This window comes from Aspergillus melleus, assembly GCF_016097325.1.
Source record: "Aspergillus melleus strain CBS 546.65 chromosome Unknown contig5, whole genome shotgun sequence".
In the NCBI taxonomy this organism is placed as follows: domain Eukaryota; kingdom Fungi; phylum Ascomycota; class Eurotiomycetes; order Eurotiales; family Aspergillaceae; genus Aspergillus; species Aspergillus melleus.
The window spans coordinates 2834356-2845665 of record NW_025763374.1 but is presented as its reverse complement, the minus strand read 5'-3'; the positions used below and the strand labels follow the sequence as shown (position 1 = coordinate 2845665).

The 11310-nt window shown below is 45.3% G+C and overlaps 3 protein-coding genes across 3 annotated transcripts; 2 read left to right on the top strand and 1 right to left on the bottom strand.

Moving 5' to 3' along the window:
• Positions 1 to 2458: 2458 nt before the first annotated feature.
• Positions 2459 to 2725, top strand: LDX57_009350 (uncharacterized protein; the record flags this gene model as incomplete). Its single annotated transcript, XM_046091077.1, has 1 exon — positions 2459 to 2725. One exon carries the CDS (start codon positions 2459 to 2461, stop codon positions 2723 to 2725), a length of 267 nt encoding a protein of 88 aa, XP_045947054.1.
• A 2175-nt stretch (positions 2726 to 4900) lies between these two features.
• LDX57_009349 (uncharacterized protein) lies at positions 4901 to 5362 on the bottom strand (the record flags this gene model as incomplete). The annotated part of the gene is made up of 1 exon (XM_046091076.1): positions 4901 to 5362. One exon carries the CDS (start codon positions 5360 to 5362, stop codon positions 4901 to 4903), a length of 462 nt encoding a protein of 153 aa, XP_045947053.1.
• A 1310-nt stretch (positions 5363 to 6672) lies between these two features.
• LDX57_009348 (uncharacterized protein) lies at positions 6673 to 6957 on the top strand (the record flags this gene model as incomplete). Its single annotated transcript, XM_046091075.1, has 1 exon — positions 6673 to 6957. One exon carries the CDS (start codon positions 6673 to 6675, stop codon positions 6955 to 6957), a length of 285 nt encoding a protein of 94 aa, XP_045947052.1.
• Between the last annotated feature and the right edge of the window lie 4353 nt (positions 6958 to 11310).

The window sequence follows — 11310 nt, the reverse complement described above, 5'->3', positions numbered from 1 at the left end:
TTTCTCCCAGGATGTATTGATACCCAATTCTTTCTTTATTTTATACCTGAAATATCCCACGATTCCTACAGAGTCTCCCGCTCTAAACATCGATAAATTGGTAATCCTTGTGAAAAGGAACTTTAATGTGAGTAACCAGTTCCGTCTGCCCAAATGGTATATATCGTTATTTGCAGCAAAGACATCTGATATCTGACCTTACCGTCTGAAGTGTTCAGTGTAACAACTAGGATTATTCTCGGATAGAACCACATTAATCGCGAGCTGCTTTAAACGTGACGCCGAAGTTGGACATTTGTTATTTTGGCCATGCCAGAAGAGGTGCGTCGGTGGGCTTTGTTAAATGGCGGCTTGTTATAACTGGATTTTTCCTTTAGGTGGGAGACAAAGCCTTGAGGGGAGACCTGGAAGAGATTAAAACGAAACTGTTTGATGAAGTGCAACATCCCAGGACAATAAGAGGCAAAGGAAAATTGATCCAAATATATGATCCGCGGGCAGATATGGGGTCTGCAGCATACTGGGAATGGGAAAAAGAAAATGAATTTGCAGAACATGATGTACCCCCAGGGTATAAAGTCCGTGTTGTTGGAGGCACGATAGCATTCATCTAGGAACAAGTTGGAGTTTCTCGATCAACTTCGTTCCCTTCTCAAATCCAACTAACAAGGTCAAAGAGATATCGAGGTTTCGATCTTTTGGTGCTAGCGCATTCACACAGTCTGTTACTCCATCCTCACCAACCATACGCTCCCAAAGCCACTGCCTGCTACTCTTCACGGCATCAGCAAGATCGTTACCTAACAGCGAGATTGACTTGACTCGTGCTTCTGAGAATCTGTACTCAATTTCTGTACTAAATTAGATTCAAAATTCCGTTCAGGTAAATATATTCCCAACAACTTACGTCTGTGCTGCAGATTCGGAGCTATGTCCGCGGAAGAGGTCGCAACGTCAAGGGTTCTTTTATCTTCTATTACGTCTTTCTCGATGCGTTTGTGCGGAAACTGACTTTCTCCACTGGTGATATCTGCTACAGATGTTTCAAAGCTTTAGTATATCTTGCACTCGTTTTGATAAAGTATCACCAACCTTGAGACAGAGGCCGTTTGCCTTGTTGTTGATTGGCTACATTGTGTACCCCAGCAGAAGACAGCTCTGTAATGCGGTGTCAGATACGAATCTAAAGTAGAAACGAATAGGCATACCGTTGTAATCGGGGACGCCATACTGAGTAGCAAGGTCATCCAAGATGCGACACTCGAACAAAGATTTGTTCGCCTTAAGGTAGCCCAACACCTCAACACGCGAGTTTTTGTTCATAGTCCTCACCTTTTCCTTCCCTAATGTTGCAGCACACAACACAAAGAGCCCACGATTTTGGAGGCGCAGGATGTCGATGAAGAACTGTTGGTAACGTCTGAATCCAGCATTTGGGTGGGGAGGGCTTTTTATTGTCTCGATCGCGTTCAATATTTGTCCTGAGTTGTCAACCCTTTCCAGTGAATATATCTTATCTAAACTGCTGTTTAATGTTTTAATAAATTTGACGAGAGTTTCAGAGTGTGTCGTAACTTGGCGTTTTCTTTTCTCTGTTTCTAGGGAAATCAGGGTAGCGTGTGTGAGTTCGAGTAAAACCATAAGATCCATATCAGACACATTTTCGTAACCGTGCTGATAAGAAAATATGCCATTCGAAGTGGTTTGTAAAAATACGCGAGGAGCCTCCATGGATAAGTATCAAACAAAGAACTTTTCAGATGAAGGTATGACTATGGACAAGAGCGTGGGTCGCAGTTGTAGGAGGTTGGAGGAAGTTGGAAGTAGTTGGCGGAAGTTGGAGGAAGTTGGAGGAAGTTGGGAGTACTGATAACTAAATAAGCAACTTCGACACCACCTGCCGCCAACTATTGCCAACTATTGCCAACTACTGCCAACTAATAGGCATGCCACCTTGTTGGTACGTTGCGCGACTTGATAGGTCGGCCATAAGTAATTACATAATCACAATTCTAGTTGAGAATGGTACATAGCAACTCTCTGCTGTCACTTCAGACACTTAGAACATCCGCTCACGCGATACTACCTACCTTTGACTCTCTACTATTTAAATCCTACACACATTGTCCTCCTCACTCGGGTTTCACTCATCAATCATTTTGCCAGCATGCCTGCCGCTACGGAAAGAGATACAGAGCACAATGTCCCCCCTCCACCACCTCCAGCTGAGGATCCCTGCTCTAAAATCTCTCCCTTCGTTTTGAAGCTAAGAAGCGCTCCTCCGAACTATTTTTACCAGCCACCGAAACCGTCACCGACAGTTGATTTGCTCACTGCACCTACTGGGCCATACTTCTTTTATGGGACTTTGACCGATCCATCCATGATTGCGGAAATTCTCAATCTAGCCAGGGAGCCTGAACTTCGTCCAGCGTTTATTCTAGGTTACGAGTGCAAAATGTGGGGCCAGTACCCCGCCTTAGTTGACGCCCCAGGCTCGATAGTTGAGGGCTATGTGTACATTGTCGAAACAGCCGAGGACGGCAAGAAACTCGCCGCCTACGAAACAAGTAGCTACAGCACCGAGTCTTGTCTTATCAGATACACGGACAAACAAGAGCCCTCTCAAGATCTTGGGCACACGTTCAAGTTTATCGGGAATCCACGCGATTTAAGCGAAGGCACTTTCGACTTGAGGTCCTGGCTGAAAATGATGGGGAGATAGACAGCCGTGGATAAGTTGGACGCTAAGAAGCGTATTTTGTAAATTGTTAATTACGATTCTTTTTCGCTTTCTTGCCTGTAATCATTATGTGATCAATCGTGTTTTAGTAGAATGAGAGCATATTAGTTATATCACTGGGCCAGATCATTATCTGCGGTATCTTCCAGGCCCTGTTCCCAATGCCAATTTTCTAACCCACTCCTCCAACCTCTTTGGGGTCCAGATTGATCCTGAAATGCGGCGTGAAAGCCTCGGACCTGGTATGGAGCATCTTTGAGGCCACTCGCTGGATACCACGTCTTGTCAGGGTCGCATCCTTTCCGACGTATTTAATATTGAAGCTTTCCGCGGAAGATTCGTGAGGCTACTACATCCTCTACCTCCCATTCTTTGTCAGATGCGTCGCACACCTGGCGTGGACTACTGATGACAGCCTTGGAGTCGTGCATGCAGCGAGGTAGCACAGCCTCGAATAACCATGAGACAAATTGCAAACGCATGTCGAACGACGTCGACAGGAAGTGCAGAGGGACGTATATTTGTACGTCTTCTCGCGTGTAGCATTCGCAGTTGACGTCTTCTTGGCATGGCGCCCTCTTGGTTTTCTTGATTTAATCAACTGGGCCGGTTTCTGGTCTAGTCCTTAAGTCTGGTAGGAAACCAAATCTGCCACTCTGAAGTTTCCCACTCCCCAGTTCAGGGCCGTGTCTAGGTCACGCAAGGACAGCTATATTCGATGAAGGCTCTACTACGTTCGTTTGATTTCATTCCGCCCCCGTTGCGCGATGACGTGTCGGCTTTCGTCCAAAGACAGCACCTCCCACCCGACCCGGGTGACTACCTCCACTGTCTCTACCAAGTTCGGCGGTCTCATTTAGAGCACGAAGGCCAATGGTAGTCCATTTACTTCCAGCCGCCCCGACATTGCGGTTGTTCGTTCTCAGCCTATGTCGATCCATGCATCTTTCGAGCACGCTATCTGGCCGGGCTATGCCTCATATCCCAAGATGAGGCAGGGCAAAGTGATGGGTGATTTTCGCCATTGGTCGCCCATGCCAGTTGAGGTAGGTAGTGTCTTAGTGTCGTAGTGCCACCACATCGGCGAAGGGCGGTCGAGCCCAGGGCCAGTGGATAATCGACGCAGATTCTAAGCACATTGACATGATGGCGGTGCAGCACTTCAAGATCCAGGCAGTCCAATTGTAGCCCACAACCTGCGAGATCAGCGTGGTCGGGACTAAAATGGGGGCTAAAACGGAGGTGCAGGACCGGCGACCGACGGAAAGAGGGGGAGAGGAGAGGTAGGCATCATACGGGACGCGTAATCAGACCTGGTTGGAGCCTGCTGGGGGTTTAGACGGTCAGCCTCTTGAATGAAGACAGTCGAAAGTGTAGATACTGTAAAGACCAGACGGCAACGCGATGCCTCAGAGAAACGAATATCCTAGCGGTAGCGGCCGGTGGAACAAAACAAATAAAATATGAACAATTCCACTAGAAAAGACGGAGGGAAAAAAGAGCAGAAAGTTCAGCTGAAGAGCCGGTCAAAAATAACGGGAATCTGGAAGTGGAGGCGACGAGAAACGGGCGCTGCCGCGATTTCCGATGCAAAAAACAAAGGGAGCGAAGGACGCAAACATCTTTGGCGTAAACGGGACCAGGGGTCGCAATCGCGTGGGTGTAGAATATGGGAGGGGGAAAAGAAGGAAGAAGGAATTGGGGAGAGAGAAAGCCGGAACAGCGAGGACGGCTCTTTTGTACTGGGAGGGGCGCGCGGGCGATGATGACAATACAGCGTATCGGGCGGCCATCCCGAACAAGGCAAAAACTAACCGCAAGCGGCAATTCACAAGTCCGCCGTCTACGAGTGATATAACGGAAACTCTGAACTGAAGTGTTTTGACTAGCCTACTAGATACTAGTCTTCCGATAGATAATACGGGCGGTTCGGATGACGTTTTCTTCGTGTTTCTCCTAAATAAGAAGCTATTCTTACATACCCGCAAAGATTTTGGCATAATTTATCTGCTCTTGCTTTTCTTATCAAACAGTGGAGTATCCATGTTGTTGGTAGACCAAGTCACGTTATACGAGTAGACATAGACAGCAAAAATATCGATAGGAGCAAAATGAGATATACAGATAAACAACCCCCCAAAAACTTGGTGACAAAAGCTAGCTCCAGTATGGTTCTTGGAGCATCTTTGCTCTAGCAACGTTCTTCTTCTTATCTTCGTCTTTCTTTTTCTTGAGCTTGTTGAGACGATCGTCTGACAGATTCCCGAGAGGCTTTGGCTCACGAAGGGCACCGTCGCTCTTGCCAGAAAAGAAGTGGTTGAGATACCTAGAGTCATATAATCCCGGGATGTTTTCTGGAAGTTTGGCAGCCCTAATAAACCACTTGAGGCCACCAACTGTCGCGGGGGTCTTCTCAAGTTTCTGAGGGTCGCCTAGACGAATCGCGGCTTCTATAAACGACATTGCCACTTCTATGCAGACAAAAACGCTTTGCGCAGACGTACTTGCAGCACCCCTCCGAAACTCTATAGTCCCGTTAGGGCTCTCCAAGAGATAGAGGAAATTCCAGCCAAACATTTTGTCGTGGTTTGGATTCATGAGAAGGACCAGCGCCCTCATGTTGGGAGCTTGTTCTATGGCTGCAATACTCTGCTTTCGTGATAGACCGCGATGTCCAAAATTTTCATTATCCAACCAATTGCTTCGCGCATACTCGTTGGACAGTCTTGACTCCGGTAGAAGTGCCTCGAACGCGGGCTCAAAATGTATAATGCTCTGGCAAATTTTCTTCAGGTCGGTGAGCTCATAACCTCCAATCCTCGAGAGATGAACGTGTGTGCCACAGCTACTATTTGCGCTAATATAGTAGTTTGCCGTCATAAATCTCCACATAAAGTCAATGTGCTGGCGCCATATTGAGTTTTTGTGAGCACGGAAAATCGGCGAAATGCATTCTAGACCCCCTTTGTAGTGAACAGTTAGTGACGCAAACAATAGAATAGAGATATTCGTGTGAGTAGCATACATGGCACATCGCCTTTGTTTGGCATATCAATTGTTGAATCCGAATCAAGAGACCATTCTGCAAATCGTGGACCGAGATATGATTCGTCAATTGCATTATGCATGCGCGGGTGTTTCTCTGGTTCAAATTGAGCCAGAAATCTGTTGTAAGAAGATGCAACCGATCTGGAAAAATTGCGAATATTGTCACTGGTTTCTGACTTGTCACGAGGATCCAACAGGAATTCAACTTCTACGCCAATCCCAAAGCTTCCAGCAGGGTATTTAGAAAAATCAGTCGGGAGTGCCGCCCTCCGGACTAAATACGTTAGCAATGGCTGGTTATTTGTTTTTAGTTAAACGGTCGACACACCTGTGGTTGGTTGGGGGGGCGGTGGAGGGGGCGGAGGGTCGTTGCGCGTCATCCTGTATGGGTATGAAGATAATGCTTGTGCCAATAAGTCCAGCTTAACCCCAATGTTATAACTAGCAGAACAGGGCACAAAGAAATAGAGAAGAAAAATGAAAAACCGAAGGGAAAACTGTGAATGTGATATGAATTCAGAATATAACTGAGAGTAAGTGACAATTTTGATGTTTCGAAAATGGAAGCGCCTGCTTTATAGCCTGACAATGCCACGGTGACTATCCGTTTCCAGATGCTGACCTAAAGTCACGCTTATGCAAATAAGGATATTCAGCACTAAACAAATTCACTGTGTTGCATTCGTGTCTTTGCATTAGGGCATGAAGGGGAAGAGCTGAGACATGAGTCATAAAGAAGTGATGCCTACCCTGTGACAATTCAGGCGCCGAGGGGTGACCCTAAGAATAAACCAGGAGACCTTTACCCAGTGAAACAGCGACTGCAGCCAGCTACCAACTCCCACTAACTTCAGTGCCCAGCGACTATCACCAAACTACTAATGCATCAACTCTCATCAACTACCGCCAACTACCGCCAACTACCACCAACTACCACCAACTACCACCAACTACCACCAACTACCACCAACTACCACCAACTACCACCAACTACCACCAACTACCACCAACTTCAGTGTCCAGCGACTATCACCAAACTACTAATGCATCAACTCTCACCAACTACTGCCAACTACCGCCAACTACCACCAACTACCACCAACTACCACCAACTACCACCAACTACCACCAACTTCAGTGTCCAGCGACTATCACCAAACTACTAATGCATCAACTCTCACCAAACTACTAATGCATCAACTCTCACCAACTACTGCCAACTAGTGCCAACTATCACCAACCACCGTCAATTACCGCTCGAATTGCAAGATCAGGAATACCCAAGCGCATTTTATTTAATAAGAAAGCAAGAATGTCAGTTCAGCCTCGTCTTCTGTTCTCACCGCAATTTGAGAAAAAACCAATCCATCATCTCTGCTGTTTCCATCCATAGCAATTCTCCTCGATCCAACATGTCCTGCATGACGAGCCTTGTCAGATCCTTGAAAGCCTTCATTTCCACCTCAGACAACGCAAGACCAACAGCTCTCGAGGCAACCAAAGAGATTATTACGAAATACGAAAGTGTTCCACCGATGTCCAAAACAGGCCAGCCAATAGAACGGCCAATTGATGTCATCGAAGCCGAGAAAAGATTTGGAATATCCTTTTTCACAGGATTTTCTCGTATCATTACTCGGCATGAACAATACCATATGGTGCTCGAAGCTCGTTTCCAGGGTTATCCCCACGAGACCCATTACGTGGCATGCCCGAAAAGCGTTCGCAACTCGGATCTTTCCGGGGAAGATCAAAAACTTCTTGAAGACAAACTCCATGGTGTTAAAGGACGTATACCAAAACCAGTCTGGGACGAACTCAAGCAACTGTACGGTATTGTCAAAAAAGACTGGCTTGTGAAGGACTAAAAAGAATAAGACACTTGAGTTTTAGTTATTGGCGTGTGGCGGGGACTGGAAGATTTTGATCTGTCTTGAACGGCGATGTAAATAATGTGGAAGCCACGAGCTGAAATTATAGTTTCATTCTTATACCTGGTGCTGTCTATGTATCTAGTACGTGAGAATAGTCGTAAGCAATAAACGACATAAATAGCCCCAAGTATTCTGTCTACAAGTACGCACATCACAATGATCATGAACATTCTTGTTTTTGCAAGCATATTACTTGTGCTGGTGTTATTAGGACTCTTCCTCATTTTATCTCTCCTACGCCCGTTTTTCAAGGAAAGATACTTCCCAGATCTCGAATCAGCCACTTTTTCTTCCCATTTGCATACCGATTAAAGTTTGCTCCAAACGTCTTAGAGCACTATCGTCGGAAGAGCGTGTCATTCGTCAACCAGTGGTAAGGAAACCCCCTTTACCTATAAGATATAATCTAAAAGCTTATGGCATGGAGACTACAGGCATTATAGGCAAGATGTTACTGTCTACAACGGATCAGAGGGGTCGAGATGACTCGAAAAATACTTGGGTAGAACGAAGTGCTCGTATGTATCTGAGAGGATTTTGCTGTGCATGCAAAAGAGGGACTGGAGTGATCCATGGGAGCGTCTGTTGTAGTGAATGTGGTCATGAAAGATGTCCAGAGTGCTTGGAAATGATGCAGAAGAGGAGATTTCGAAAAGAGATGGGGATTGCCGGAGCTTACTGCGGTGGGAAACGTCCTCAATGAGACGCAATGCTACGCTACACTAGTGGTTTAGTAAAAGTTCTCGGTTGTAGCACTAGTTTGTTGCTGGTCTAGAACGCTCTGTATCTCTCTAATTTAATTGGGATGAGCCCTTAGTTGTATCATGGCTGATTCCACTGCGTGAAATTAATCAGCCTGCGGAGTTAATTGAATCAGGGATAGGAGCGAGATCTAGATCCTACACTCAGCTAATGGAAAATTATTTCAAACAACTTCACAGTATCTATATAAAGTGTGTTATCATACGTCTGCATTGCTGCTTGATGCATGCATGCAACCACGCTGTACAGTAAGTATTCGGTTCCTCTATTTTTCTTTCTTTCTTTTCTTTTTCTAACAATGGCAATATAGCTCATAAAATGCAATTTCTATCAACAATTTCCACTCAGGGCATTCAAACCAATATGGGTCGAGGTGCATACGATACCACAGGGGTGAAAAAGCCAGGTGCACCACCTCCGCCGCCCAAATAAAACCGGATGACTGTGATGTGAGGTGACCGGATAAAGATAAAGAAGGGAAATTCTTTTGATTATACCTGTAATTATAAGTATCAAATTGAATTATACTAAGACCAAAGAGATTCGGTTTGATTGAGCTCCCGAGATCTAGGAAGCTATAAATCCAGTATGTGGCCCGATCAGCCAATGTGTATTCCCGCGCTCATCAACGACTTTGTTCTATTATTTTGTTTTCACGGTACATCTCTGTTTCAACTTTGGATTACTTCGTCCTATTTACTTTGGATCTTTTTGCTTTACGGCCTCCTCTTTCAAACTTCGAAGTAAATATTTTATTTTTTGTTTCAAATCACCGGATAACGTAAAAAGCTTGAATAATACTCGCTACTTTGACTGACATGCTCTCTTTTCAGGATGTGTTCCTACGGTTGTGTTAAATACAGCTGCGGTTATAAGGAACCAGAGCCTCGTGTGGTTCGATGTGTCCTGGCTCTCAGTGAAAAAAGATGCTTGGAAACAACTCGACAGGATATAATACGTTTTAGCATTACTTGCGGGAAAGGATACTGCTCTGCAAGCCTACAGAATGGACAATGGCAGAAGGATTCCTGTACAAATCTATCCAAGACCACTTTGCTACCGGCGGAATAGAGAACTTACGGCTAAGTTGTCGTCGAGTCAGTCTGATTTGGTCAAAGAGGCAAAAGACCTTAGCCATGGCGCGCGAAAGCTACCAATCATACGCAACATGGGTGGAAGTGGAAATAGCAAGGCCTTTGATCGGTCAGGTTACTAGTGGTTTACAAAGGGGGCTATTACGTGGTGGGCCTGGACTTCTACAGGGTTAAACTGATACTGAGTCACTGCAAATCCCCCAAAATCTTCCTTTTCTTGTAGTAGAAATACGAGCCCAATCTAAGCCCGCTAAATAAAATTGACAAGTTCTCTAGGAAGCATTGAAAACATTTCCCCTGATGCATATCTGATCGCTCTGTTCAAGTTCAATTCGCTGCCTCTTGTTCGCATCCTAATCAGAATGGACAAGTCTAATCAGAATTCCCATACCTACAGCCATTCTCAAAAGCATGCAGATGGTATGCCTATCTAGCCCCTAATTCATTTCGCTATGTCGGGTCTGACAAAGGGAAACCCAGATATTATGCTCGAAGAAGTATCGAACGTACAAGAAAAACGCTGTACAAAAGATGAACAATGGAATCACTGGACAGAGGTGGGATAATCATCAATCCCCCTCCGTTAGTTAACTAAAATAATTTGCTGACTATTCAGAAGGGGGAAGCAAGACCGAGACACTGGATGGTTAATAATACCAGCCGAACGAAACGAGGCAACCGACTACCCTCACTGAAGACGATCCTCTATTCTCAGCCAGAATGCAGTGTTCCTGGATCAGATGTTCATCGAGTTCAAGCGCTCGCGGACAGGCCACCTTTTGTGCTCCCCGACCTTCAATTCGGCTCACGTGGTACCACCATTACGATACATGGTGAGCGACAAGTAGTACAACGCACAACAAACAAGCTTTCCAGTATGCTAGGCAGGCGTTATCAAGTCAAAATATTTGAACAACCAGCATTTTCCGATGGGAATGACTCTCTCAAATCATACTGTGATGCCGTCAGAGAATTCTCCAATGATTTAGTCCGTTTCCTTGGAACCGAGAGCTCCGGGACTGCACGTGGCCTCCCGTATCCATTCTACGTTGTACCTGTGGCCATGGTCTGCCAATACCAGATTTCCGCCAACGATTCATCTCAAGGGCAGCTGGGATGTCAACAAGACACTCCATCCCAATTCAAAGAGTCCTGGAGCTCCTATGCTGGATCCGATATCATGATATACCTTTGTGACGGTAGAATGCTTGAAATCGAGACTGAGATAGCTATCTACACTCAAGGGCTACAAAAGGTGATAGTATGCCCAACTGCACCTAATGGAAATTTGAGAGGGCCGAGTAATGTCTTTCGATTGGAGTTCAATTTGAGCTTACTTCTTAAGGAGAGGTCTGGGGTGCTTTAGCTTTCATAATATGGGTAAAAAAACAATTCTATTTTGATATGTTCTGCCAGATTAAGACGCGCATTTCTTCGTTTATCTTATCGACCTTAAAAGAAGCGCTCTGTCAAGAAAACAGTAACCGCAAATTGAATGTTCCAATATTTGGGGCAGAACTTCATAGTTCATTCTACTCGACACAAGCAAGCGATTTGTAGATAGGGATTTGGGTATGTTACCTAGTTATCGGTGTGACCTTCTGGTCAGAATCCATTACTCATAGGTGGACTAAAAATAACAGGAAAAACTTTTTTTATTACCTGAAATTAAATATATGCCAGCCCTGGTCTAGTGCTTGCATCAGAAATGACTCGGTATTCAGAGAAA